Source organism: Cyrtonyx montezumae, unplaced genomic scaffold, assembly GCF_038088225.1.
Source record: "Cyrtonyx montezumae isolate F1298 unplaced genomic scaffold, pur_monq_1.0 scaffold_2, whole genome shotgun sequence".
Classification (NCBI taxonomy): domain Eukaryota; kingdom Metazoa; phylum Chordata; class Aves; order Galliformes; family Odontophoridae; genus Cyrtonyx; species Cyrtonyx montezumae.
In genome coordinates, this window is record NW_027071936.1 from 8,906,942 (window position 1) to 8,933,835 (window position 26,894).

At 42.0% G+C, this 26,894-nt stretch overlaps 3 protein-coding genes across 6 annotated transcripts in view; 1 reads left to right on the forward strand and 2 right to left on the reverse strand.

Annotated features, from left to right (window-relative positions):
• Window positions 1-26,894, reverse strand: part of MAML3 (mastermind like transcriptional coactivator 3) — a 413,710-nt gene that overhangs the window by 110,370 nt on the left and 276,446 nt on the right. The gene's annotated exons all lie outside the window — the stretch shown is intronic.
• On the reverse strand, window positions 198-1,793 carry NDUFC1 (NADH:ubiquinone oxidoreductase subunit C1). 2 transcript variants are annotated; one of them, XM_065736053.1, is made up of 4 exons: window positions 1,718-1,793; window positions 1,339-1,442; window positions 472-554; window positions 198-327 (listed from the first exon to the last, which is right to left on the reverse strand). In XM_065736053.1, coding segments are annotated over exons 1-4 (249 nt in total). In that variant the 5' UTR covers window positions 1,779-1,793; the 3' UTR covers window positions 198-326. The 2 variants fall into 2 exon arrangements, with proteins under 2 accessions (XP_065592125.1, XP_065592126.1); XM_065736054.1 differs by lacking the exon at window positions 198-327 and having other exon boundaries at window positions 471-554.
• NAA15 (N-alpha-acetyltransferase 15, NatA auxiliary subunit) overlaps window positions 2,143-26,894 on the forward strand; it is a 29,869-nt gene continuing 5,117 nt past the window's right edge. The window contains exons 1-15 of one of the 3 annotated variants that reach the window (XM_065736335.1): window positions 2,189-2,307; window positions 13,479-13,563; window positions 14,304-14,408; window positions 15,104-15,261; window positions 15,844-15,978; window positions 16,144-16,297; window positions 17,173-17,292; window positions 17,604-17,699; window positions 17,837-17,943; window positions 18,341-18,413; window positions 20,120-20,289; window positions 20,661-20,813; window positions 22,290-22,418; window positions 23,864-24,077; window positions 25,233-25,426. In XM_065736335.1, coding sequence (XP_065592407.1) covers window positions 2,254-2,307; window positions 13,479-13,563; window positions 14,304-14,408; window positions 15,104-15,261; window positions 15,844-15,978; window positions 16,144-16,297; window positions 17,173-17,292; window positions 17,604-17,699; window positions 17,837-17,943; window positions 18,341-18,413; window positions 20,120-20,289; window positions 20,661-20,813; window positions 22,290-22,418; window positions 23,864-24,077; window positions 25,233-25,426 — 1,947 coding nt within the window. In that variant the 5' untranslated portion in view covers window positions 2,189-2,253. Of the gene's footprint in view, window positions 2,308-13,478; window positions 13,564-14,303; window positions 14,409-15,103; window positions 15,262-15,843; window positions 15,979-16,143; window positions 16,298-17,172; window positions 17,293-17,603; window positions 17,700-17,819; window positions 17,944-18,340; window positions 18,414-20,119; window positions 20,290-20,660; window positions 20,814-22,289; window positions 22,419-23,863; window positions 24,078-25,232; window positions 25,427-26,894 lie in introns of those variants that run through there. The other 2 variants (XM_065736336.1, XM_065736337.1) reach the window with 2 other exon arrangements.

Genomic DNA, 26,894 nt, shown 5'->3' on the forward strand with positions numbered 1-26,894 from the left:
CTGTCCATGAGATGCCTTCACGCAGCGCCTCAGGAGCTGTTTGCTGTGCTGCCCCTTCACCTCTGCCTCCAGAAAACCACATACCTTTGTCCACGCTGTTCTCAGAGCCATGAAACATGTAAACGCAGTCAGAAAACAATTCACAAAAGCCAAGAGAATAAAACACAGATGGCAGAAGTCTTCAGAAGCTTGTCCACGCTTTATTTCATCAGCTTGCATGTGAAGTGGATGAACATGTAAGGGTTTAAATACTTTTAGATAGGTCTGCTGTACTCCTTAATTCACAGCACACAACCGACCATATTTCTTATTGAAGATTTGGTCAACCTAAGAAAGAGGGGAAAAAAATCCCTGAGCAACAAGGAAAATACACACCATTAAGTCAGTAAGAAACGTCTCACAATGTTCTGCTGCACAAGAAAACTTACTTTTATTTGTCCATGTCAAGAGTATCTATATATGCATACTTACTATGAACATCCTGTGCACTTATGTTGTTTCTCTTGTTTTCTCCTTTCATACTCCATTACATCTTCATTATGCTGCTTGAAAAGCTATAAAAGCAATATATATTGAGTGGCTAAACAAGCTACACCTAGAACAAAAGAACAAAGGAACATACCACTTTTTCCTCAGAGATGAAATTCCAATGATATGATATGATAATAAGCCAACATTAGCTATTGGGAAGATAAAGGCTGAATTACATGCATGTTATCAATTGCCCGGTAAGACGTGTTTTTCACACCTGCCTCCCTTCAACAGAGAGAGGTTTAGGTTAGATGTCAGGAGGAAAATTTTCAGGTGGTGAGACAGAGGAACGGGCTGCCCAGAGAAGCAGCAGATTCCCCATCCCTGGAGGTAATCGAGGCCAGGTTAGACCAATTTCCTGGCAGCCTCAGCTGGCAGCCCTACCCATAGGGGAAGGTTGGGACCAGATGGGCTTCCACGTCCCTTCAGACTCAAGACATTCTGTGATTTTTCACAGGCCTCTTTTTCTTTCTTGCTCTTGACCCACCCAACAAGAATGACTAGAGAAGTGAGGGGAGGAAAGATACAACCTGCCCCAGAAATCTGTGTCATCACGTGTGCTGCTTATCCTTTACATTCCCTCATGAGAGCAACTACACCCTGCTTGCCCCAGCATCAAGCTCAGGAGCTTTCATACAATGAATTGTGACATAGACCTGGCAAGGCATGATAACCCACACATCATACCTCAGTCTTGACATCTGCTACATCTATCCACTGCCACAATTAATCAGTTATAGCCATTCTGTTCAGATCACTGTGATCTGGAAACGGTTAAGCGCAATAAAATCAGAGCAAAATACTTACAAAAGCCCACAGGGCAGCGCTAGTGGTGAAAGCCAAGCCAACTCCAAACCAGTTCGGTTGCTCGTAAGTACGCTTTCGTGCAACAAACACAGAACGAGTCGAGGCTAGGGAGGCAGAAGACAGCAAACACGTGAACATGTTTTCAGACTACCCATCACCCTTAGGAACGCAATCAGAATAGAAAATAACCGTAACCACGTTCTCCCCTCGCTCGCCCCGCGCCGGTACCACCGCCACGGGGCGGCACGGCTCCCCAGCGTGACGACGGGGCGGGATTCAACACCAAGCGAGAAAGGGGAAGCACATCAGGGCAGGCCCCTTCGGGAAACAGAGGGGCTCTCAAGGATGGGCCTCCCGTCAGCCCGCTGCCGCCGCTCACCGAGGCCGGGCCGTCCGCCCGCCAGCCGCAGCCACCGCGCCGCGCTCAGCGGGGCCGCCATCTTGTCCGCTGGGCGGGCCGAAGGGCGCCCCCTGCCGGCCGGGAGGAGCCCAGCGTCCTGCCGGGCGCGGAACCGGTCGTGCGGGGCGCCGGCACCAGCGGTACGACAGCGGAGAGCGTGGGCAGCCGCGACCGCAGGGAACACCGTGTGCCTCAGAGCCGACGAGCGACCGCGCGGAGGGCTGGGCTCCGAACGTAGCCGTGACTCGCGGGGCGGGGCGGGGCGGGGCGGGGCGGGGCGGGGCCGGCGCGGGGTCGCGGCGCATGCGCGCTGAGCGCAGTGACCCGGCTGGGGAAGCTGCGCGCGGGGGCCATTTTGGCGGCGCTTCTCCGGCCTGCTCAGTGACCACGTGAGCGCCGCCCGGGGCTCGGCGCGGGGCAGCCCTGCCCGGCGGGCGCACGGGGCCGGGCCCGCGGATACAGAGCGCGGCGACCGCGGGGCGGGCGGGCCGGGAGCGGAGCGGAGCGGCGGGACCATGCCGTCGGTCAGCCTGCCGCCCAAGGAGAACGCACTCTTCAAGCGCATCCTGGTGAGTGGCGGGCGGGCAGGCCGCGCAGCGCGGGCGGCGGCCCCGTGCTGCTGCGCGGAGCACCGGGCACCGCTGGCAGAACCGGCCCGGGCTCCACGGGATCCTCCTCCCCGCCGGCGGGGCCGCTTGCTGGGCGCGTTGGAGCGCCGATTGCCGCGGCACGCTGCGGGGAAGGCGGCTCGTGGAGGAGGAGGTGAGGAGCGGTGGAGGCTTGCTGAAGTTTGGTTTTAAAGCTGGCCCTCGTTGGAAGTTGTGCTGCTGGTTTTTCAGGGTGCGAGTGGAGGGCTGAAGCGAAGACGACTGGGAAGCTGCGACTCGGTAACGGCATCACGCGCCGCTTGGGTAGGGTTAGGGCAGGTACAGGGAGCTGTGAAACTTATTTCCACTTGGCGGGATTCAGCCCTGCCCGGCACTTGACGTGGATGTACTTGAAGCGTGTACACCTTTCCAGCTGGAGTAGTGGAGTTGGTTTAGCTCGGCAATGTCTGTTGCAGTCTGATCAGATTTCTGTAGATCAGTTATACTTTCGTTGTCTTTTTAACTGAACAGCTCCATAAAAAGACAAGAATTTCAGGTGCTGTTTAAATTACCAGTTTCTTAGCTTTCTGTTCCCCTGCATCTTCCAGGGGTGAGCTGGTGGCACGTAGCCTAGCATTAAGGCTGCCCTGTGATGAGGTGTCTTTGTGAATAGAGAAGAGTTAAAGTCAATTTTCATCATGCTGAAAATGTGGCTAACGAACTACTTGTCTGCCTTATAGGTAATGAGCCTGCTTTGTAAAGTCTTGATTACATGGTTGGCTTGAGTGTGAGGTGTCTTTTAGGAGTCCTATTTATCCACACAAGCCCAAGGAAACGTGCCTTGCCTGCTCCCACACCAGCACCTCATGTTCCTTGTCCTGCGACCCTTCCTCGATGCAGCCCTGCTCTTCAGAAGGCTGTAATCCTTTGTGATACTGTATCCTCAGCTGCTCTTCCTTTGGCCCAGGGAGCAGTGGAAAGAAGAGCCAGAGCCTGCCTGGGCAGCTGGCTCGCTGGGGGAACCCAGGTTGCCTTATGCAGCAGCCACATGAGTTGGCCCGGGCTGGCGTGTTCTGTGTGCTGGCCTGGAACTGTGCTGGGGAGCAAGCCTGGCTGAGGATTTTTCAGCAGATGCTTTGGCAGCTAGCCCAAATACTGTTGAAAGGGTGCATTACTCTTCAGATAGATAATTACTCATACCAGAACTGTTCTCAGAAATGTGAAATCAGTTGCACTTCCGCTTACCTGGAAGTAGTAAACTCAGGAGCTAAATAGGTAAGCGGCCTTGAATTTAAGTCAGTGAAGTATAAAAAGAAACTTACTTTTAAAAAGAAGTGTTGCTCCCAAATCCTCGTTTCATTGCCTTTCCTGTAAGAACTATGCCTGTAGTACAGAGGTGAAATGTTGAGATCTTGCAAAAATGACATAGAGCTGCCCAGCCCACATTTACCTTTCCACAGTGAAAGCGAATTATAACTTTTTCCAGTTTTTGTTTTGTGGAAAACATCTTATGCGATCTATAAACTTCTTTTGCATCTAAATTGGCTTGCAAACCAGCATTTCCACTTCCCTGACGAATTCTGAGTTCAGAAGGGTGTGCACTTTGCCTTTGTTTGTTGCAACACACTAACTAGACTAACCTCTCCTAGTCACACTGCAGGTATGTGGAGGTTTTAATACAAAAAAATTTTCCATATGAATGACATTTTGCAGCTTGATGTTCTGTGGTGCAGAGAGAAAGGAATCTATGTGATCAGCTTGAATTACAAAGCAACAAAAAGCTCAACAAACAGTCACAAGAAGAGCTTCCATTAAAAATGAGGTTTTGAGCTTATGTCGTTCTTTCAAACACAGGGAATCTGAGCAGTCCACAGATTACTGGAGAAGGTGTCCAGCAGATGTAGAGGAAGAGGAAGGATAGCAAATACAGGAGCTGAAGGAGTAGAGAACTAGACTTTGGTACACAGAAATCTGGACGCTATGAAGTAATGGAGAAAGCAGTTCAGCATTTTGGCTTTTGTCCCCTTCTTACTAGAAAGGTTAAGACAAATAATTGTAGGAAGTAAGATTGTCTGATTTGTATCAGATGTAAGTGGTGAACCTTGCTGGCCTTCTGCCAGATTACTTTGCCACTACATCTGAGCAGATGCCATTTATCAGGTATGCTCAGTTTTACTTACTTCCCAAGTCCTACCAACGGCATCCAACAAACTTCAGTTTGGATGTAGGCTTTGAATATATTTAAAACGTATTGTAGAAATATTAAATGCAATGCTGTTTGAGGTGAAAGCTTTTCTCTTTCCTGGAAGCAGCAGAGGAAATGGTTTTTGGAGTCAGGATGTTCTGGCAGAGCAAGAAGGTGCATGTGCTCGCCGTAGCTGGTGGGCTTGGCCTCCAGTTGAGTACAAATTTGAGCAGGAAAGGAGAAGTCCGTGTGTTTAAGTGAAAGATCATTTTGTTATGTGATGTCAGTGAACAATTATGGAATTAAGTGTATTCGAGCCTGGTCTAAGAAGTTCTACTGAGCTGTAATCCAGCATGTAACTGTGGAAGTAAGGGGCAAGAGAAGCAGGCTGCCATGCTGGCCGTAGCCCTGCATATGTTACATTTCATACACATCAGAGTTCTTTGTTCAGGTCTGGTGGTTCTGTGAGGTGCTCTTGATGCCTGGAGTGGTGTATGTGTGCTCTCAGAATCTGTTCCCTTGTGTGCTGGGAGGGCCTGGCTCAGCTCTGCTGCAGCCTGTTCTGCAGCAGGGCATCATGAGCCCCAGCATGTCTGCTGCAAGAGGAGTGCTGAATTTCACCTTGGGCTGCTCATTGCTGTGCTAATGCTGCTCGGAGCGAGCGTGTTCGTCTTTGAGCTGTTCTTCCTGTCCATGGCTTTGTCAAGTGTTCTACTAAAAGCTGTAGGAACTTCCTAATGACATTAAAAAAAAAAAAGCCTGTTGAGCAGCATCTTGTTAGTGGCTCTGCTGTAAATGTGCCAAGTCTCTCCTGCTGGGCCATCTTCCTGTTTCTTCACTCCAGAATCTGCTCCTTGTCCCTCCACTTTCAGACTTGACAGACCTGTCCTTCTCCTTCACTCATGCTTTAAGCAGCAGCAGTTGTCCTCTAAAATAATGCCCTGTCTCAGCAGTTTGGGTGATAACTCCAAGGCTGCTGAGATGGCAGACCTGGAATATCTTTTGAAGCGATCTTGATTTGAGATTCAAGGCAAGATTAAAGACTAATTGTCAAAGTTTAACTTTTATCAGTAACCAAATAAATTAGCACATTTTGTATGCCATCATCGCTGCATTTGCATGACTGTGCAGTAATTGAGTGTGCTCACCTCTGAAGTCTTACCGCACGCTATCTCATCTGGGACGCAGGATTGCAAACAGGGCTTTTCCAGTATTGTGGCTGCAGGAATGTCCATTGCTTGTTTCCCTTTTCAGGACGGAATGCTACACTTGGCTTTCCCAAACGTAAGAAGGAAAAAATGTCTTGGTTGAAGCATTGGTATGGACATAAAGTACAGACATTGTGTGTTTAGCAACGTTGCTGTGTCTTTGTTAAAGATCTGTTTGCTCCCATGATATCACACAATCAGGGTAGCAAACCTCGTAATGTTGAAGAGCAACCTTCTTTATCTCAATAATTGCATCAGATATTTTGCAGTGATGTTACAAGATTATATCTCATACCTCAGAGCTGAGTGTAAAGAATATTTGGGACATAATACAGAGGTAGACAATGTCAGTGGCCTCAGCATGCATCTCAGGCTGTGTCACGAGTTGCAGCTGAGGTGAAATATTCATGCGAGTCTGTAATGCCCTTTTGTGGGAACCCCTTTCTCCCTTTTTTTATATTTTTAATGTATCATATTTTGGGATTTGCATTTACTTAACCCATCGCAGAAGAGTGTGTATCTGCTGTCCATACCAGATCTTTTATCACTTTCATGCAAGATATAGAGATGAAGCCTGAGCACTGTGGAAATTGAAAAGTGGATGGAAGCCAGCTGATCTGATTTGACACAGAGCCAAATGAGTGATCATTTTTCCCAAGAAGGGGAGGTTAAAATATTAGGCTTGCATAATAGCTTGGGTTGGAAGGGACCTTGAAGCCTGTCCAGTTCCACCACCCATGCTGCGGGCAGGGCTGCCTCCCGCCAGCTCAGCTGCCCAGGGCCCCATCCAACGTGGCCATGAGTGCCTCCAGGGATGGGGCACCCACAGCTCTCTGGGCAGCCCGTGCCACTGCCTCACCGCCCTCCGAGGATTGTTTAAAGCCTTGTTCTATTGTTATCTGCCCACGTAAAAAGTCAGTCTCCCTCCTGTTTGTGAGCTCCCTTCGAGTACTGGAGGACCTCAATGAGGCCTCCCAGGAGCTGAACAAGACCAGCTCTCTCAATCTTTCTTCAGAGTAGAGGTGCTCCAGCCTTCTGATCATCTTAGTGGCCCTCCTCTGGACCTGCTCCAGCAGCTCTGCTTCCTTCCTGTGCTGGAAGCCCCAAGCCTGGAAGCAGATGGGGACTCGCAAGGGCAGAGCAGAGGGGGCAGTCCCCTCCCTTATCCTGCTGGCCACTCCTCTTTCGAGGGGCCTTCAATGTGCAAGCAAAATAAGCAAGTAATAATCAATAGAGCTGATGTTGAATAGGTTTTTTGTTTTCTTTTTCCAGCAAAAGTTTTGCTTCAGACTTTTTAGTTTTTCTTCTAGAGGAACTGTAGCTATTTGTCCGCAGCTATTTCCGACCATGTTGTGTCAAATGGTGCGTAGGGAGGCTGTTTTAAAAACTTAGGCTGGTGTGTCATGCCTCTGTACTAAGTGGAGAGGTCCACGTATTTCTTACCTCTTTAACTGCTAGATACAATTTGAACTCTAATGTATCCTGTCTGGGAATGCTGGTTGTGAAGTGTGTTCACTCCGAAAAGCCAAGCAGGCTGTGCAGAGGAAGGATGTCGTGGTCCCTTTGGTGAGCTGCTCTAGCTGTTCCTGAGACAAAGCCGTTCTGTTTGTTAACTGCACGGCGCTGGGAGGAGATGGTTGTTTTCAATTCCGTTTGAGAACAGAAATTTATGCAAGTTGGCCTCAAAGTTGTTCAGTATTAACCTGTATGTTAGATTTAACTACTTTTTCAGTTCTTCAGTGTACACATCTTTTGTTTGTCATGAACTGGAATCGCCATGGTTAGAGCACTTGCCTAGAGCTGTTAAGCCCTTTGTTACGGTCAGTGCTCCAAAGACATGCTAATTCATGGTGAGCAGTTGCTCCTGATGCTTCCAGCTTTCAGAATCATCTTTACTCCGTTTAGCTTGAATTAGTACACCTTGGAGTCTTGACCTGATCTTTAGGTTGCTGCATCAGAACAGCGCTGAAGGAGCAGACTGCATCAGAGTGGCACACGTGCGTATCATGCATTTTAAGTGCATGCCTTAGCTGGTGTTAAGGCCAAGTGTGGCAAGGCATTCTGCTACAAAAACCAGTGGCATTGCAGTTGCCGGTGTTCCTGTATGATGCCACGAGCACAGTTGTGGCTGCTGCTGGGGAGTGCTGCCCAGACCCTGACGGAGCATATTGCTGGAGTTGGAAGAATTTGTCCACTTTCTGCTCAACCTCACAAACCTTCAGGGAAGAGGATAGGAGATTGGAATCCCCAAATTGTTCTGGCAGAGACTGACTCTTCTCCATCGTATTTCCTGCTGGGAACTTTCAGGTGCAAGCAAAACATTTAGCAGTGCATGTGTCTGTCAGTGATCCAAGCAGGTAACTCTTGCATGTGATGGCAAGTAGTTTGCAATATACTGCTTTATATTGCTGAGACTTACAGGCTACGTGACCTACCGAGGAAGAGAAGTATGGTGGACTAAAGTGGACTAGTGATGAAAAGTTAAGGTTGCATCTCCAGTGGTTTGGGGCTGAATCCACTTTTGGTTCTGATTCAGTGGAGATTATTGTATTTTTGGTATTGGACAAATTAAGGTGCAAGCCTTGCTGGAGTTACCATCTCTTAAGAGGTGAAGTTAACAAATAATAGATGGTAATGTTAGCCAATATATTTTATAGATGGTGTAATTTAGAAATATTATCGGGATGCAAAAGAGACAATCAATACAAAGAGAAATGCTCACCCATCTCCAAGGATCAGGGCTTGCAGAACAAAACTTCACACAGGAGGGATCTCCGACAAGAGATCCTTCTCCAGTGGTGGTCAGCCCTTAAATGCAGTCTGGGAGAGGTGGAGCCAGACTCCACCCCTTCTGGTCACACAGGTACATCGCTTTCACCTGTGCTTCTGTGGGTGACTCAGTGCTCACCTCAGGTGATCAATCTGTGGTTCCCAACAGTTCCCATACACTATGAAGAAATCAGGCTAGTTCTGGTTCTGATAATCTGCAGATAATGAAGTTAAAAATGTGACTTTCTTGCAACCCAAGAAAGCATCATCTTAGTAAAGAGTTCAGTACTTCATAATGTTTTTTGCAGAATTCAGGTTTTCATTAGAAATTGCACACTATTATTTCAATCTGAGAACCTATTACTGTAAAATACAAGTTCAACGCTGCAAAATTTCTAAAATGTATTAATTTATACCATAGAAAGCAAGTAGTGCAGTGCCGAATGAAGCTTGGATGGAAGTCATGTCTGTGCTCTTGTTGGCAGCCCTTGAGTATGCAGCTAGGTCTGGCTGTGTGGCTTGTCAGTTTTGTCTTGCATTCAACCTTGTGGGTTACCAAGGGAATTGCTGTTTAAGTCTTTTCACTCTGCTTTATGGAAGCCATCAAGGAAGAAATGCAGGGAGTTCATCCACGTTTAGCATGATGGATGTAAGTGTAAGGCTGGCTGATGGCTGATATTGCTTAGATGTCTGGATCCAGCTTTGGTGTTTCAAACTCCAGGACGTGAGCCCTCCTTCCACCTTGGACTCGGATTCTAGTACAAGCTAGCTGTGTTTCCTCCTATCAGTCTCTGCTGACTGTTTGCTTACCACTCAGTGTCATTTCCCTACTCTCATGTAATAAGGACTGCTCCTTAGCAGTCCTTGGAACTGTGAAAGATATTCTTCTGTAGAATAGCTGTCCCACAGTGTGTGCCTGAGGAAAGCAGCAACCCAGAGAAGGCTTTCTGCTTCCAGCAAGCCTATGGTTTTGTCCAGAGGGTGCTTGAGATGTCCCTCTTCCTGTGTCTGTGATTTTATTTTTCTACTTATTTTCTACTTACTTTTCTTTTACTGATTCTTTTCCTCTTACAGAACCTACTTGACCCCTGGCAGGGTATTTGATTTTCACTCCCAGGCTAGGCATGTAGCTTGTAGTCATTTTTCTGTGCATAATTCTTTTCCTTCCTTTCCCTTTTTCAATAGTTTTCTTTAAGATTTTTTTCGTGTTTCTGCTCCTTCAAGCCATGGATTCAATAAGGTTTGTGTCCATAGGATGTCTGTAAGGTTCAGTAAGCATGTGCCATGGCGGCACATACTTCATTCACCATTTCCTTCCCTCTCCTTCGCAGCTTTATTTAGACTGGCTCTCCTTAAACTTCAAGGTGAAGGGCTGGTTGTTGGACTACATAAAATTAAACTGCTTAGAGATAAGATTTCATGCTCATAGCTGGCATCTGAGCAGCTGTACTTAAAGCAAATCACACAGCCCTGGAGCACCCCTCGTCACCATTTGTGATGTGCATGGAGACGTGTTCTGGAGTTCCTGTGGCTGCACCACTTTGTGGCAGGTTTTACAGCTTCACCACCCACTGAGGCGGGAGCGAATGGGTGGGTGCCCAGGCGGCAACTTTTTATGATGGGTGGTTTGAAAGGGAAGAAAAAAGGCTTGATCCTGTTGTGCTGTCAGCTGCGAGAAGTGGTTGATCAAAGGAACTTGGCCGGTTTCTTCAAAGCAGGTCATAACTAAAAGGTGTAAATAATAATCAGTCAGGGTTGGGTTTTTTTGTTAGGTTTTTTTTTTGTGGTGGTTTTTTTTTGCTTAGATGCCTGTGCAGATTTCCTCTTATCTAACCCTTAGTCTTCCTTTGTGAGCTGGTTTGCCCTGCTAACCTTTTTCTGTCTTCAGAGATAGAGACAGTTGCCCTATATTGGTATATTCTGAGTCCTCTGACCGTCGTCCTGCCCCGTGACCCTTTTAACCAGTGTGGGAAACAAGAGCCTTGCTTCTGTCTTCAGCCTGATATTTCAGCTGTATGGCTCTTTGCTACAACTGAAAGTAATACAACCACTTAGTATGGCACTATAGCCTTTTCATTAAAAAAAAAAAGCTTTGAAGTTGATTTTTAGTCTTTCCATCTGTGCTTTGGAGGAAAAGAAGTGGCACGAAGCAGCAGCCCTCATGGTGCCAAAGTGACCTAAATCAGTGACATTGAAGTAGATATGCCATTAATAAGCATCCCCATAACATGGATCTGACTTGTTTTTAAGATTTGTTTTCTGAACTTTCTGTTTTACCTGAAGTCTCTGATGTACCTCACTTCTACTTAGGGGGTAGATCGTGTAATACATTCTTGTTGAATCATTTTCGTAGCCAGCTTGGAGCAATATGAGGAAAGATGGCATCCTTAGCAGGAATGTTATTAGCAGAACTTCAGTAAACGGTTGGCTCTTGCTTTGTTTTGCACTCTTGCCTCCAGAAATGGTAAACAAGAGCCCCTAAGAGTCTTCTGAGAGACTTGCCAGTGACCACAGGAGTTGGAGCTGTGCTCAAGCAACGTGTGTTTCTGTACCCTTATACTCAAGTTGGGGCATTGGCCTTACAGTCAAATGAAACCCAAGCAATTCATGGTGTTTGCGTAAATGACTTAAAATGGTTGTGTCAGTGTTCGCAGCAGTGCTTCTTCCTCTTCTGGTTTCTGTTTCAAGGTTGCCACAGGCTGTGAACTGACAGAAGGAAGAGACTGAAACTGATTTCAGAAGTTCGTTCATGCCTTGTGCCACTTTTTGCATTACTCGTCTTGCACAATGAGATGAGTCACACAAATAAATTGTTGGCTTTAACAAAACTGAAGATGAGTGTTTATCGTTTCACGATCACGTCAGTGGTGTTTTCAGTGAAATAAAGATTCAGTTTTCGAGTGTATTGCAGTACACTTTGGGCCTTGTTAATTGTGCAAGTAAACACATTAGCTCCAGGTCTTTTTTTTCTTAGTAATGGGAGTATGGCATCTCGTCATGTTCTTGTGAAGAACTCAGTAAAATAAAATAGAAAAAAATGAGGAGTGTGCTTGTCCATTGGCATAAATTTTAATAATTTAAATCAGGATGCTGCTTACAGAAGCATGCTGCTTACAAAACAATCTAAGGGTTCACGTGGGTTTGTTCTTCCAGTATCCGCAAATTCCAAAAGACGGAAGAATTTTCTGGTAGTTGTAGTACTGTTCTCTTCTGGGAAAGGACTCCAGTCTGTGAAATAATGAGTATCTTTGTCAAAGTTTGAGAAGCTTTATGTTACATAACAAACACCTGAAGTCTAACACTTAAGTGCTTTTGTGAAAGAAAGTATCTGTGATGTATTCTAAACTGACTTTTTGAAATGCAACATCGCTCCTTAAAACAGCTGAGTTGAGATTTTTGAGGATCAGAAGAAATATATAACTGTAATGAATGGATTTCTGTAGAGGTCTTGAATCCATTTCATCTTTGGTGTCTCTGTTTAGGAGGATGGAGGCCATTGGTTGGTGATGCCAAAGTCAGATGATACCCAAGTTTAGGCTCTTGAACTGTTCAGAAGTTGTTTGGCACTCCTGCCATGTAGAGCTCCTCAGCTGTTTTTTTTTTTTTCCCAGATGAGAGCTGGCTTTCACTTTGCATAGTATCATAAAACATCCTGAATTGGAACGGACCCACAAAAATCATTGAGTCCAACTCCTGGCTCCACAGGGAACCACCCAGTAGTCAAACCCTATGTCTGATAATGTTCACGTGCTTTGTGAGCTCCTGCTGCTCAATACCATGACAGCTGCCCTGGGGAGCCTGTTCCAGTGCCCAGCCACCCTCTGGTGAAGAACCTTTTCCCAGCACCCAGCATGCACCTCCTCTGTCACAGCTCTGAGCATTGTAGAGTTAAGCTCCCGAAGTGTGAATTCTTAGGAAGAACACTCAGAAGGCAACATGGATTGCTGAAAGGAAGATTTGGAAGATACAGAAACTGCTTTTGTTGTATTTATTTGGATAACATTCTGACTTTGTGTAAAGAATAATTACAGTTGGTGTGTAGTTTTCGGAGAGCCTCTCAAGCAGAGCTCAGATCTCTTAACCATCTTAATAATCAACGTAGAACCCACACCCGTTCATTAATTTTTGGGTTTACTTGGCTTTGCTCGTTCTAAATACGTAACCTGTAAATGGACGAGCAACAAAATGCTATTCTGTACTTCTTTAGTATGTGCATCCTCGTTGTGATGCACTATCTCTAGGACAGGCTTCAGTTCCTGCAATCTGAGTGATAGGAGTGACTGCTGCTTATCAACACATCTTCTGTGTTGAGTGCTTCCAGCCTCGTAAAGAAGTATGTGACAGGCACTTGTGAACTAGAAATGTGCCACCACTTTCAAGGCCCAGGTTGTCAGGGCATACAGAATTGTAGTGCTTTGTCTGCGGAGACTGCAGAACTGCATGATTTTCTACATCTGAGTTTTCAGTGTGGCAAGATCATGCTGGTGTTTTGAGAGCTTGGTTCTGTGTGAGATCTGAGTGGTGTTAAAATTGTTACGAGATGTTGCTTTCAGAGATGACCCTGTGGCTTTTTTTCACAGCCTGTGTGGTTGTTGGAGATGCTCACAGTCTTTCTGTGAAAGATGATTGAGCTACGGTGAGTTGAATGCTTACCAAGATATGTTATTAAAGAAGGTTTGCTGTCACATGAAGAAAGGTTGAATCTCTCTTAGCAAAGACGCCATGGGAGAGATGTGGTATCTCTCCTGCAGTATCTTATCTGAGAAAATGCTATATTAAAAGATACCTTCAGGTTTATGTTTCAATTTCTCACTGAAGTGTATTACTTTATCTAGAGATGGGAAAAATTTTAATTACAGGTAGGTGAAGAGGACTCAATAAAATATTTAGTATGTTTTCTAAAACTCCCAGCATCGCTGATGGTTTGTTTCAGGGAGATATACTTTCGGTCTGAATGTTTTGAATAACCATGCTTTGTTCTTCTTCAACAGCGGTGTTACGAACACAAGCAGTATAGAAATGGGCTGAAGTTTTGTAAGCAGATCCTTTCTAACCCAAAATTTGCAGAACATGGAGGTAAGTTTTCAAATAGCACGTGCTCACTTTTTTACCCACGCAGAAAACTAAAACAGCAGTTATTCGCTTAAGTATATCACAGTCACCAGTAAGTTATGGTCAGTAAGCTTTGAAAATGTACGTAGTGCCTTGTTGTCAGTGTTTGTCCTTAAACTGATTTTCTTCAAGTAGTAAAAGAAAATCATCCAGAAGCCTTCACTGTGACAAGCAGTCATTACTGGTAAGGTTCCTAGTTTTAATGACTGATTTACCAGTAGTCATAGCTTGCCATTCCTTATGCTGAAAGTCTTAATTGTCATTAACATGGTGCAAGCTTCTTTGTACAAGTATGTGATGTTGAAATCACTTTTCAACAGAAATTCAGTGACACATAGGAAGATGTGCAGCGTGATAGGAGGAGGTTGAATAGCGCTGAACAGCGTGTATCAGAATTATCTTGAATTAGCATTGTATTATTTAAAGATCTTCCCAAGGTGTTTGTAGAGCAGAGAGTTTTTAATGTCTTGAAAAGAAAAAGCTTCTTGGCCTTGGATAGAACTACTGAGCGTAACTTACTGTTGTCTATGATACTCTTAATACTCTGACAGTTTAGCTTTCCCTGTAGGGAAAAAAAGCAGTATCTTGATGCTGATAAAATTGAGTCTGAAATTACATTTATGCTATAGAGGTGTTATATTAAGTTGGAAAATCTTACAAAGCTGAACAGTTGATACTTACTTGATCTTTGTGTGTGTTTTTAGAAACCTTGGCGATGAAAGGACTGACTTTAAACTGTCTAGGGAAGAAAGAGGAAGCTTATGAGCTGGTGCGCAGGGGCCTAAGGAATGACTTGAAGAGTCATGTCTGTATCCTTTTGGAAAGAGGGCTTTCACTCATGAATGGGAATGTTTATTCTTGAACTCCTCCGTTTGTGGAATTGTAACAAGAGCCAGTACAGTTATGCTTCCAGATGGGATTTCAGATTTTGAAAGCGTGTCTGGTATCAAAGGGTGCTTACTTTAAACTATCACATGGGCAGTTGCTTTGCACCTATTCTTTCAGGCAGAGTTAAATCAAAAGTTACTCTAGCTTGCATTTTATTTATTTTTATCACTCAACTCTAAATTTGTTGGAAGCTGAACTGGGCATTCAAGCATGCAGTTTGCTTCAGAAACAGTAGTAGTTGCTATTACATTGATAGGAACTTGTCTTACACTTAGAATGCAGGAAGCACATCGCTACAGTTGTCTAACTAAGCCCTCACTGAAAAATAATTTAAGTACTCTTGATGATCTTTCTCAGAGACCCTACTGCAATTTCTTCCTCTGGTACGTGAAAAGTAGAGTTTTCAACATGCTACAGGCACTCTATCCAGGTAACTGGTGAACAGTTTTATATTTTCAGTCTGCTTTGTACAGAGGAGGAAAAGAATATAATGATTGTAATGATACCTTTTTTTTAAATGGCGTTGGGGCTTTTTTACCAATTGTTTTATCGCTGCTATGTTAGATCTGTTTTCTTCCTGTTCATGTTCAGTAGAATCCTTAACAGATTTTTCCAGGTTGGCATGTCTACGGCCTTCTTCAGAGGTCAGACAAGAAGTATGATGAAGCTATCAAATGCTATAGAAATGCACTGAAATGGGACAAAGACAATCTTCAAATCTTGAGAGATCTTTCTCTGCTACAGATTCAAATGAGGGATCTTGAAGGTTACAGGGCAAGTATTCGTACTTACACGTGTTATCAGCTTCTAGGGAATTGTAATAGAGGCTGCAAATTATTTCATAACACTTAAAAAAAAAACCAGTTACATTATGAATTCCAGTGTTAAAAGTATTTACTATTTTGTGAGACTAATTTAGATTATTGATCAATTTCTCTTAAAGTATTCGTATTTAATCACAAATTATTCTTTTTGAATCTCACTGCAGAGTTCTTTGATAAACTTCTCTCCAGTGCTGTGTACTTTAGCCATAGATAATCTTCAGTCTTTTTATTGTATTACTGGAAGGATTCCTGCATGTCCTAAAGAATGTTGATATTCAGGCAAATTAGCTCTTATTTTTTTAATGGCTTTTTACTACTTATCTCTCTTCTAAGTCAGCGGCCACTAGTTTTCTCTGAGCAGTGTTGACAATACAAAGCAGGTAGTATATTCCAGTTCAGAAATAACTTATATATGAAAAGCTGATTTTTATTGGCATCTGTTAAATATCAGAACACCGGAAACAGTATTGCTTAAGAAATTCTGCAAAGCATCAGAATAAAGTCGAGGAAATCAATAGCTACTCTTTTGCAGGAAACAAGATATCAGTTGCTTCAGCTCCGACCTGCACAACGGGCATCATGGATTGGCTATGCTATTGCTTACCATCTGTTGGAAGACTATGAAATGGCAGCAAAAATCTTAGAAGAATTTAGGAAGACTCAGCAGGTAAGAGGAAGTCATGGAATCCCTGTGTGAATTGCTTCTTTACGCAAAAAGGAGTCCCTCTTTGCCCTTGTGATATGAAAATTTGATGCTGTTTTTTTAGTCGTTGAGTTAAATCCCAAATGAATTCTGGAAGGCTGAGCTTTCTCATGCATCTTTTCTGTGTAGACATCGCCGGATAAAGTGGACTACGAGTACAGTGAGCTGCTGCTGTATCAAAATCAAGTCCTCCGTGAGGCAGGACTACATAAAGAAGCGTTGGAGCATCTCTGTACCTATGAAAAACAGATCTGTGATAAACTGGCTGTTGAAGAAACTAAAGGTAATTACTATTCGAAAGGTGCACTTGAATGCACGGTTATACGAGAGTGCCTGTCTGATGAGTGTTTCAGATAGATAATTCTGAATTGATGAGCTGAAATTCTGTTTGCATAGCATAGCCGGATCCATGCCACTTCAAGGTTTAATACTGGTCCTGACAGACAGGCCATGTGCTGAAAGGATGGAATGATCTTAATAAATAGGCCAATTAGAAGGCTTTTGATTATCCTCAGTCACTCTTGCCATGTGTCTTCTAGCATGTAACAACCAAACAATATAATACTGTATATTATTGTTCTGATATTTCAGTAGTGACGTGTAGAAGTTGATTCTGGAATCACTGAAATATGACTTCTGTGTGTTCTTGTTTTTTTTTTTTTCTGGAAGAAAACTTGCTTGCATAGTCATGGGAGTTAATTACTCAGATCAACATCTTGATTTCAAACACTGAAGTTTTATTATGTACCACACTGAAGAGCCATGCTTTTGTCTGCAGCTCTGCAATTACTCTTTGTTTTTTAAGATGCTGTATGTGTGAAATGCTGTACATGTGTACTGCTTTTTTTTCCCTCTTATAGTAAAAACTGTTCTTAAAATAACCACTGAGAAAAAACTCAGGCATCTTGCTGTTGAGATGAAATATTCAAGTAAGTTTCAAGAGCTAATGGTGGCTGAATCGTGGAGTCTTATTTTGATTGCGTGTATTTTCAAAGTAAAAGTTTGTCAGCTGGTTTGTGATAACAACTATTATCTTTTTATTCCTAAGAGGTTGGAATCTATTTGGTGTTGAGGATTATCCATCCTCTTACTGTCGAGTTACTGATATTACACTGTTTCAACCCTCTGTTGAATTAAAATTTCTTGTGTTTCACACAGGAGAACTCCTGCTTCAACTTGGCAGACTTGAAGAAGCGGTTGATGTCTACAAAGGTTTGCAAGAAAGAAATCCTGAAAACTGGGCCTACTACAAGGGCCTGGAAAAGGCACTTAAACCAGGTAATGATTTGATGTATTGCAGTAAGGAAGTTGTTTCTGCATATTTGGCATCTATGTATATGTTAAAAACTAATACCACATTATTTAGAAGACGTTTGCATTTTGCATTTGTGTCAGCGTGTGTACTTAATCTTTGAAAGCACGTAGTACTGTAAATGAAAATTAATGTTAAGGAACTATATACCCATTAGTTGCTGTATATTCAGTTGTTTTTAACCAGATGTAATTGTTACCCTTTTCTTCCTTCTTTCCTCCTTTCCCATCCTGACAAAAAAAAACCCAAAACACTAAACTGTACCATTCTGTTCCAGCTAATATGATGGAGAGGCTAAAGATTTATGAAGAGGCCTGGACTAAATACCCAAGGGGACTAGTTCCAAGAAGGTTACCATTAAATTTTTTGTCAGGTAAATGCATTTTTGCTGAGCAGCTAATTATCTATGCTAGTGCTTCTTTCTTAGATGCTAATGTTCTAACAGCACTTGTACGCAATTGAGAAGTAATATGTGGTAAAACAAAATCAACAGGTCTTTTTCCTCTCAAGGTGAAAAGTTTAAGGAATGTCTGGACAAGTTCCTAAGGATGAATTTCAGCAAAGGTTGCCCGCCAGTCTTCAATACCTTACGATCGTTATATAAAGACAAGGAGAAGGTAGGATTCATATTTCCCACTTCTTACATGATGTCTCTAATAGCTGTTTTGCATTAAAGAGAGAAAATAAACGTTTTTCTTCATCCTTTTCTGCACCGTTGTGTATTGTGGCCCTAGTATATCTAGAAAAATAAAGTACAAGCATACGTAGCCTTGTGCCCTCTTGGTAAATGTAGAAAACTAAGACCTGCTAATTAAAAACTGCATACATTTTAACTGAGGGTGGCTTGCTTTCTGTTTTGTGAGGCTGGGTGCGCTCCCATATGTATGACAGTTTGGGTTATTGCAGAATTCCCTACCCATGAACAACTAGTTTGGGGAACACTAGGTAGCTGAAACTGAGATGAAATAGCATCTTGCCCACAGACTTTTTTTTTCTCTTGTCTCGTGTGTGTAGGTGGCAATCATTGAAGAGCTGGTGGTAGGTTATGAAACCTCCCTAAGAAGCTGCCGGTTATTTAACCCAAATGGTGAGTGCTCAGCTGTCATGCTTGCAAAAAGTTGTGCCTGGAATAAGCATTGTGACCCTTCAGAGGCAGAGAATCGGTGAAATGTGAGAAAACTGAGATTGTTTTTCTTTCTTAACCAAAACAGAACCAAACCACAGCCATCCTTAAAATAGATTTCAACTGTCCAGCTTTAAGGCTGTACTCGTATATCCAGTTACCATTTCTCTTATGGATTTGAGTTCAAGTATTTTATTTTCAAGGCTTGAATTGTTCATTCTCCAGAAATCTGAAATTTGAAAGCTAACGTTATATTTAATAATAGCAGTGTCAGAAAGGAATCAATACTAGTTTGGTAGCACAGTCTGCAGGGATTTGTTCTGGTTTGGAGTTTGTGGTGAGGTGGTGTCTGTTATGTGTTGCTCTTTTGCTTGCTTTGTGTGCTTGTTCTTTGAGAGCTGAAATCCTTTTCCAGGTTAGGACTGACTGCTGTTTTGTTGTAAGGCATGGTTGTACGCTCCCAGAATCCAGCCTTCGTAGCATCCTGTCTGATAGCTTTATGTTTCTTTTGTCTCTGTCTTAACTGTGTTGGGAAGAAAATAGCCAGGAAAGGTTTTCTAACTAAAATACCAAGAAAAGATGAAGTTTTAATAGGTAGGTTATAATGGTGTAATAGTTGAGATAGAATGAATGACAGCATAAATGTGGAAGCTTAAAGACATCTTTACTGAAGTTATACCCAGTTGTTCCCTGCTTTGCAGAAATAATGCTTCCTTATGAAATTGGCTGTTGAGTTTTTCCATTGAATTTAATACTTAGGTTATAGTAACAGAAACTACTCAATAGCTTTTTCAATTTGTCCAAGTGTTTTGAACACTTCTCCATTCAAGGAAACAACTTACTGTAATTTCAGTTAAATATTTGCTTTGATACTTAATTTTATTGAAATAAACAGTGTTCTTCCACCTTGAAGTGAATGAGTGTGTACAATTGCTTGCTAAGTTAAACTACATCGTATCTTGTGTTGAGACCAGGATCGTTATGCTGTTCTTTTCCTCCCTGTGCACGGTGCTGTGCTCCATTAGAAAAATCAAGCAAAACACTTAACTTTTCCAGCAGTGCTTTGAACTGCAAACAGAGTCTCTAGCTTTCAGACCTGACTTGTGAATAGCACTGTTTTTGTTGGATGCACTTTAAATGAACAGTGGCGATAAAATTGTCAAGCGTAGGGATAGAAAAGTCTTTTTAAAGTCGGCAACAGAGTTTTATTTGAAAATACTTAACTTTGTGGGCTGAAAACACATAAATGCTAAGACTTCTGAAGTGCTTCGTGTTGTTACCGAGTGACAGCTGTGTTCAGCCGAGCTTCCTGCTTTGTCCTTTGCCTGAAAGCAGTATTCAGTGAGAGTTTTTGTTGTGCGCCACAGTTCTGCTCTTCTGGCTGTCGTGATGAAGGGTTGGATCCAAACACAACTCTTCTGATTCAGTAGTTCGGATTCCTCTCACTGAAAATCACTGCATGGGAATGGAAGAGTATGTGCTTAAGTCTTGTCTAAACAGACTTGGAAGTTACTGAGCTTACCCAGGAGTTTGGAAAAGCTTCCAGGTCTGGTGTTGCAGCCTAATGGAGAGGCAGAATTGATTTCAGCATCTGTCTGTGCAATTTTTTTCTTCTTCTGTTACCTGTGTAAACTGAAGCAAAAAATCTTTTTTTTTTTTTCTTACTGTAGATGACGGTAAAGAAGAACCTCCAACCACTTTACTTTGGGTCCAGTATTATTTGGCTCAACATTATGATAAAATTGGGCAGCCATCGCTGGCTCTAGAATACATAAATGCTGCTATAGAAAGTACTCCCACTTTGATAGAGCTCTTCCTTGTGAAGGCAAAAATCTATAAGGTAGGCTTGGCTCGTACTTGGCGATCGGTGTTATTCTTTTGGGATGGTGAAAATTTCCACGTGTTAACGCTTTGTTTTTACTGAGGGAACATCAAAGAGCTACGTTTGTCTTAAACGAGACACGAAGAATCCATGGAAAATGTTCGAGTGAGTTTTAGTGAGTTCTTAAAGCAGGTTATTGATGGACTGGTTGGGTTTTTCATTGTGTATGAATAAGCCCTTGCATAGATTTTTTTCAAGTCAGTGGAGGACAAGCGTACTGCAAATGTAGGTTGTCGTTGTACAATTAGGTTTTGAATTAAAAAGCACACTGCAAGAGTTTTTGAAAATGTACATGTTGTATACTTAGTCATTTGCTTTTTCTCTTTAAGCATGCTGGAAATATTAAGGAAGCTGCAAGGTGGATGGATGAGGCTCAGGCTCTGGACACGGCGGACAGATTTATCAACTCCAAATGTGCAAAATACATGTTGAAAGCAAACTTTATTAAAGAAGCAGAAGAAATGTGCTCAAAATTTACAAGGGTTGGTTGCATGTTACTATAAGTCTTTTCAATAGCATAGGCCTAATCCCCTATGGAGCCTTGTGTTAACTTTCCACTTACCCTTAGTACAGTCCTTAATTTTTGTTTCAGAGGAGCAGTGGTTTCTTGCCTTATGATTGTAGTCAATGTCTTGGTTTGAATCACCAAGGCTGATTCTTCAGTATTACAGGAAAGCACAATGTTGAAGCCTGCATTTGTTGTTGTTTTTTTTTCTTTGCCAGGTAGGGAAAATACAGGATGCCCTTACAGGATGAGAATTCTTCGGGTTTAATACTGATTCTATAGAATATGTGAGAGAATTATAAAGAAGCCTAGGTCAAGGTTCTCAAAGTAATATGTTAAGAATAGTCAGATGTCCCTATAAATAAGAAATTCTTGTTAAGAATTTGCATGGCTGTGGGATGTGAGGCTCCCAGAGGTGTCTTCCTTTAACAGGCCAACTTTCATCCCCAGAATCATGTCCTACTGATATCTTTCCATACCCTATGCAGCTTTGAGCTGATGTCAGAAAAGCAAATATTGTTGCCCAGATCAAAACGTAGAAAATATAACTTGATGATGTTGCCCTTTTTGGTCTTTTTCATCTTGTTTTGATCTCGTTTCTACCTCCAAGTGCAAGCTTCTGAAAAAACAATTTTAAAAGACCTAAATGAAAAGTACTGACAGTGGAACTTGGATGGTTTTTCTGATTTCTCATTGCCCAAATCAGACTGATTTGAACACCGCCTTTCTCTTTCATTTGAAGCATTCTCTGTACTCTTAGGTTTGAATGTCGCATTTCCAGCCTTAGTTCTTGGCTGGTTCTTCCATAGTTTGTTTTTATGTTTTTGCATGACCCGAGTAAACTTTGTGAATGAATGAAAGTGATGATGAGCTTGAAAGGCACGTCAGTTCTACAAGTCTAAGAATATACAACTACCACCAGATAAGAAGGACAATTGTGAGCCTTTCTGAATGAGAAATCATCAAAGCTACTAATATTGCTTTGCTTACCGATGTGATATGCTTGCATACAATATTAAAAGTGCTTTAATGACCCCCTTTCCTATCCTTAAGGTGAGGAACTGTTGCAGTTAAGCGGTCACTGTGTGGCTATTCACTGTATGTTTCTGAGTCTTCTGAAAATGGAAACGTAGAGGAACAATTTTCTTCACTTTGGAGACCTATTAGTAGACAGAACTAGTCCATCTTGCTGTTTGCTTGAAGTGATGCTGTGGGAGAAGGAAATAGATAATCGTGTGGAAGTGTGGAACCACGTGAATGAATATTGTGCTGAAAAGCTCATACTGGAATGCCAGTGCACAAAAGGGCCAAATTAGGGAATAACTTGTACTGTGGTGACTTTGATATTTTGAGGACCTCAGTTCTGAAATTTAGGATTACTTCGGCCTTTTTACTTGCACTTTTAACTGATTAACTGAGATGTATCTTTTAACAACACTGTTTTTGCTTTTAGGAAGGAACTTCAGCAGTAGAGAACTTGAACGAAATGCAGTGCATGTGGTTTCAGACAGAATGTGCACAGGCTTACAAAGCAATGAATAAATTTGGAGAAGCACTTAAGAAATGCCACGAAATCGAGAGAGTATGTATCTAGTCTGGCTAGGTTGGAAAATACCAGCTGAAGTTTACGTTGATAATATGTTACCTTGTTGAGGAGCAAGAGTATACTTCATGTAGCTCTTTGAGTGATTGTTGTTTCTTGTTAGATACTGGGGAGTTGATTAAAAAAGGATATTTTCACATAAAAATAACATTATAAATAATGTATATGAAGTATTTCAGAGATCTGGGAAAGATCAGAAAACTGTCAAAAACGAGCTTATTAATGTTATTCTAGCATCTTCTCCTTTAACAATAAAAACTGAAAGGGAAGCTAGTAGAAATAAAGTAGTAGTTGTATCCAGAAACAGGGAGAAAGCCCTGCAGGTCCGCAGTAAGGAAACAAAAAAAGTTTGGGGATGTGCAGATTCTCAGAACAAAGCGACAACAAAAAACCAACCCGCAACCATTTAACACTTTTATCTGCTTGAAAAAGGAATAGAATATAACAGTCTATAATAAATACAACAAGACAGTTGAGGGTGTAAAGTACTCAGAAAGGAGGAGTTAGTAGGAAGCTACACATCTTTGCAAATGGAGACACTTAAGATTTTAACGCTGATGCTTTGCTGCTGGCAGAATTTATTTATAGCAGCTCACATGAAAAATCAAAAAAGATGATTCCCAGACAGTGGCTGAAACCGTGTTCTGTTCACACAAGTCCTTTCAAGAAACTTGTCCAGCTGGGGAGAGGGAATAGAAGAGCACTTTGCCTGTCCATAATTGGTGCTAGGTCCAGTGTGAGTTATTGTGGCTTGGGAAAAAAAAACTGTGGAGCAGTGTTTCAGAACAGTGTTCAGAAACTGTGCTGGCGTAGAGCAGTGGCTGAAAGGACTAAGAGCATTGGGAACTGAGTGACTGGAGAAGTACTTTTCCTTCCCTTATGTAAATCCATAGTACCGTTGAACATGAGCTATGGAATATCTTCTACACAACGAGAGAGCAATTAGCTTGTCACACTTAGTATTTTATCCTCAGTTTGACAAGCAGCAACTGTACGAGCTCATAAATACGTAGAGAAGTTGAAGAGGAGAATGATTTTTCACTCTCAAACAAATGCAACAGATGACAATGAGGAAGCAGAACAAAAGAAAGTATTTTCTCGTGCCACCTGATGTGGAATTCATTGCCATCAGAAGTATAAAGTGAAAAAATGAAATGGGAGGAAAAAATCATTCATTAACAATAAAGGCAGGACCTTTTTCTTTTAAAGTGCAAATAGTCAGAGCATGGTGGGTTGGATGCTTTGATTCTGACCTAGGATGTCGTCTTTTTTGTTTTATTACAGTTACATTTTTGTTTTGTTAACTCGTGTTTCAAAAACTTAGCGTCAACAATTCTACTGAGCTATTTTTTTTTGGAGGGGAGGGAAGTGGATCAAGTTGAGTATCTGATTAACGCTTGCTCAATGATATTATGTTGTGTTAGCATTTTGTAGAAATCACAGATGACCAGTTTGACTTCCACACTTACTGCATGAGGAAGATTACTCTTAGATCTTATGTGGACTTGTTAAAACTAGAAGATGTACTTCGACAGCATCCATTCTACTTCAAAGCAGCACGGATTGCCATAGAGATATATTTGAAACTTCACGATAATCCCTTAACAGATGAAAATAAAGAACACGAGGCTGATACAGGTATTCAACCCTCAAGATTTATTAAATAGCTGTTTTAATACTCACCGAACGTTTTAAAAAGTTGCAGCTTTCTTCCAGTGGTCAACTGTAAGTTTTTTACTGTAACCAAATATAAGGGTTTAACTCAAATGGTAAGCTATCCTGGAAGTAAAGGTTAAGGGATTCACCTGAAAGCTGAACTGACATTTTTTATCTAGGTATGAAAAAGCTGTGTTGTTTTGGTTTTTGGTTTTTTTTAGTGACAATTGTCATTCTTAAGTCAAAACATTTCTGTTAAGAAACAGCGACAAAAGATTGAAGTCTCATGGTTGTTTACCCATAACAGATTGAAGTAGGTGTACTTGAAGTGATTCTTTAGGAGAAGATAAAAATCAGCAAGCAAAGAAATCATTAGCAAGTTGAATTTTAGTCATCTTTTGCTGTTAATTTAGAAGAAGTCTTTAATTCTCTTTGGGTTTTTTGGCCCGTCTTCTCATTGGAGAGAGCAACTTAAGTAGTTGTGGCTTGGGACATTTCTAATGCTATGAATAAGGCTTTTGAATACTTGGAGAAGAACTTGTCAAGTTTGAAGATTTCCTGTTTCTGTTCGTTTATGTGGATTCGGGTTCATATCAAGATGAGAAGAAGCGTAATGGAATTTGTTGCAGCCGCTTTCTGATGCATTTTAAATGATTTCTCTGTGCTTTAATTGGAGGGAGGGGAGGATTTGAGTACGAGTCAAATGTAAGATATTTGTAGGATGTTAACAGCAAAGCTGGAGCTATCTACATCAAAGTGTAACTGACTTATTGACCTTATTTTTGTTGGGCTATTTTATACTTTAAATATAACTTCATTCTGTAATGCCTAAGGAAAAAATCAGTGTGTCGGTGTGTGCTTTGATTTCTGACACTGAAGTCATGCAGTAATTACTGTGTCTTGCCCTCAGCTTGCTCTAACTGTTCAAATCCCTATTGCCCTCAGTTCACAAATGAATCAATAATGAAGTAGTAATGTAGACTAGAATTAATCTCTCTAGTGAACAAACTTTTCGAATGTAATAACAGCATCGCTAGTTATTAGATGTGGTTTAAATGACTTTTATATGTCTGGCAGTTGTCACAGGTTAATATTAGACATCAGTGTTGTCTGTTTTTGCCCTTTGTATGTGTACAGCAAATATGTCTGATAAGGAGCTGAAGAAGCTACGCAATAAGCAGAGAAGAGCACAGAAGAAAGCACAGCTGGAGGAAGAGAAGAAGAATGCTGAGAAAGAGAAGCAACAGAGGAATCAGAAAAAGAAGAAAGACGATGATGACGAAGAAATTGGAGGCCCAAAGGAAGAGCTTATTCCTGAGAAATTGGCCAAGGTGCTTACTAGTGTTACATTAAGGAGTCAAAATTCATGGAAGAGTTACTGTGAGCTTGCAGATGATTTGAAAGTTGTTCTGATAACCTGGTTATTTTATGCCTAGCTGCTTTTCACAGGCGGCATTTAAAAAACAAATAGAAAAAAACCAACTATTTTTTAGGAATTGTTTGTTGGGCATACTTTCAAAAGTTTAATCAAATCACTGCTTTTGTGCCTAGTTTTCTAAGGCAGCAGTTGAAGTTGCAGACCCTTGTTTCAGGTGGAATTACTTGTAGATTACACCCATTTTCTGACTGTACCTTGTTTATAGCTGAACAGATGCAAGTCCAAATGCAACATGATTCCTTCTGGTCTCTTTATGGCCCATATTAATTTTTAATTTATAAAGCATTGACACTTTGTGGAGGAGGAGACGTTAAGGCACAGAATGCTTTAATAGCATTCACTTGCATTTGAATGTGGAAGGAAAATAAGTTTAAAGAAGCTGCTTAGGAAGGACAGTCAGCTAGAGTGAGGTGGATTTTGAAATCTGGATTAAGACCTATAGAAGGGGTATAAAGGGAAGGTGATGTGGAAGATTGCTCTGATAATTTACCTGGAAGGAGTAGGAAAATATTAGGGAAAAAAGGGGGGGGGAAGATATTGGGAAAACAGTCGGCAAAAATTATTTTCTGTTGTATAGCATCTGAGTATTGACAGATTCAGTATCCAGTATTGCATGTGTAATGAATATTGACTTTTGTGGGGCATACTGCAAAGCGCAGTGAAATTTGTACCCAGGAAGAAGTGACTTAAAAAAAAAACCTTAACTATTCCCGCTATATGCACTGTTGCAAGGAGAAGCACTCTAATTGTGATGCTTGTTAAGATTGAAGTGGTTTCAGTGGTGTGCTCTGAAGCAGAAGGTGTCATGGGATATCCTGTGAAAATCTAGGCTGCCCTCAAGATTATAGGGAATAGTTGCAGCTGTATAACACATTCCCTTGACAGATCTTCCTAAGTAATGTTCCAAATTTAATATCAGAATCATGATTTAGAGAGCTCCAGTTGGTTCTCAAGGCTGAAAGACCATTTCCAGCGTTGCTGGTCACTTGTAAACGGTTTGCCTGAAACAGCTGAAACCAGATTTTCTTGGTGGATGATAGCTAGCTTTGTCATTAAACACATAGCTCTGAAGTGGGATTTTTATATTCTGAACAGTTATTAAGAATGGAGTTGCAACTCGCTTACATGAGCTACCAAGAGTACATATAAACCGTGCAGTTTTTTTAGTGAGGACTGAAAGAGTCCAGGTTCTGAATTAATTTGTGTTAAAGCCATCCACTTACTGGATTGTGCTAGCTAAGACCCACTGACCACTGTCAGACTTGCCAGTAGCGTCTTAGTTGGGAGTGTTGCCATGACCTGGCAGCTGTCTGGAACCTCCCTGCAGCTCACTTGAAAAGACTCTGCTGTGAATGAGCACA

Bases quoted from the DNA above. Each gene is read 5' to 3' on its own strand.
- NDUFC1 (XM_065736053.1), bottom strand. From the start codon at position 1,778: ATGGCGGCCCCGCTGAGCGCGGCGCGGTGGCTGCGGCTGGCGGGCGGA. The intron at 1,443-1,717 runs GTGAGCGGCGGC...CTGCCTCCCTAG, and splicing joins GGGCGGACGGCCCGGCCTCG to CCTCGACTCGTTCTGTGTTT. The intron at 555-1,338 runs GTAAGTATTTTG...TTGCTTTTATAG, and splicing joins GCGCTGCCCTGTGGGCTTTT to CTTTTCAAGCAGCATAATGA.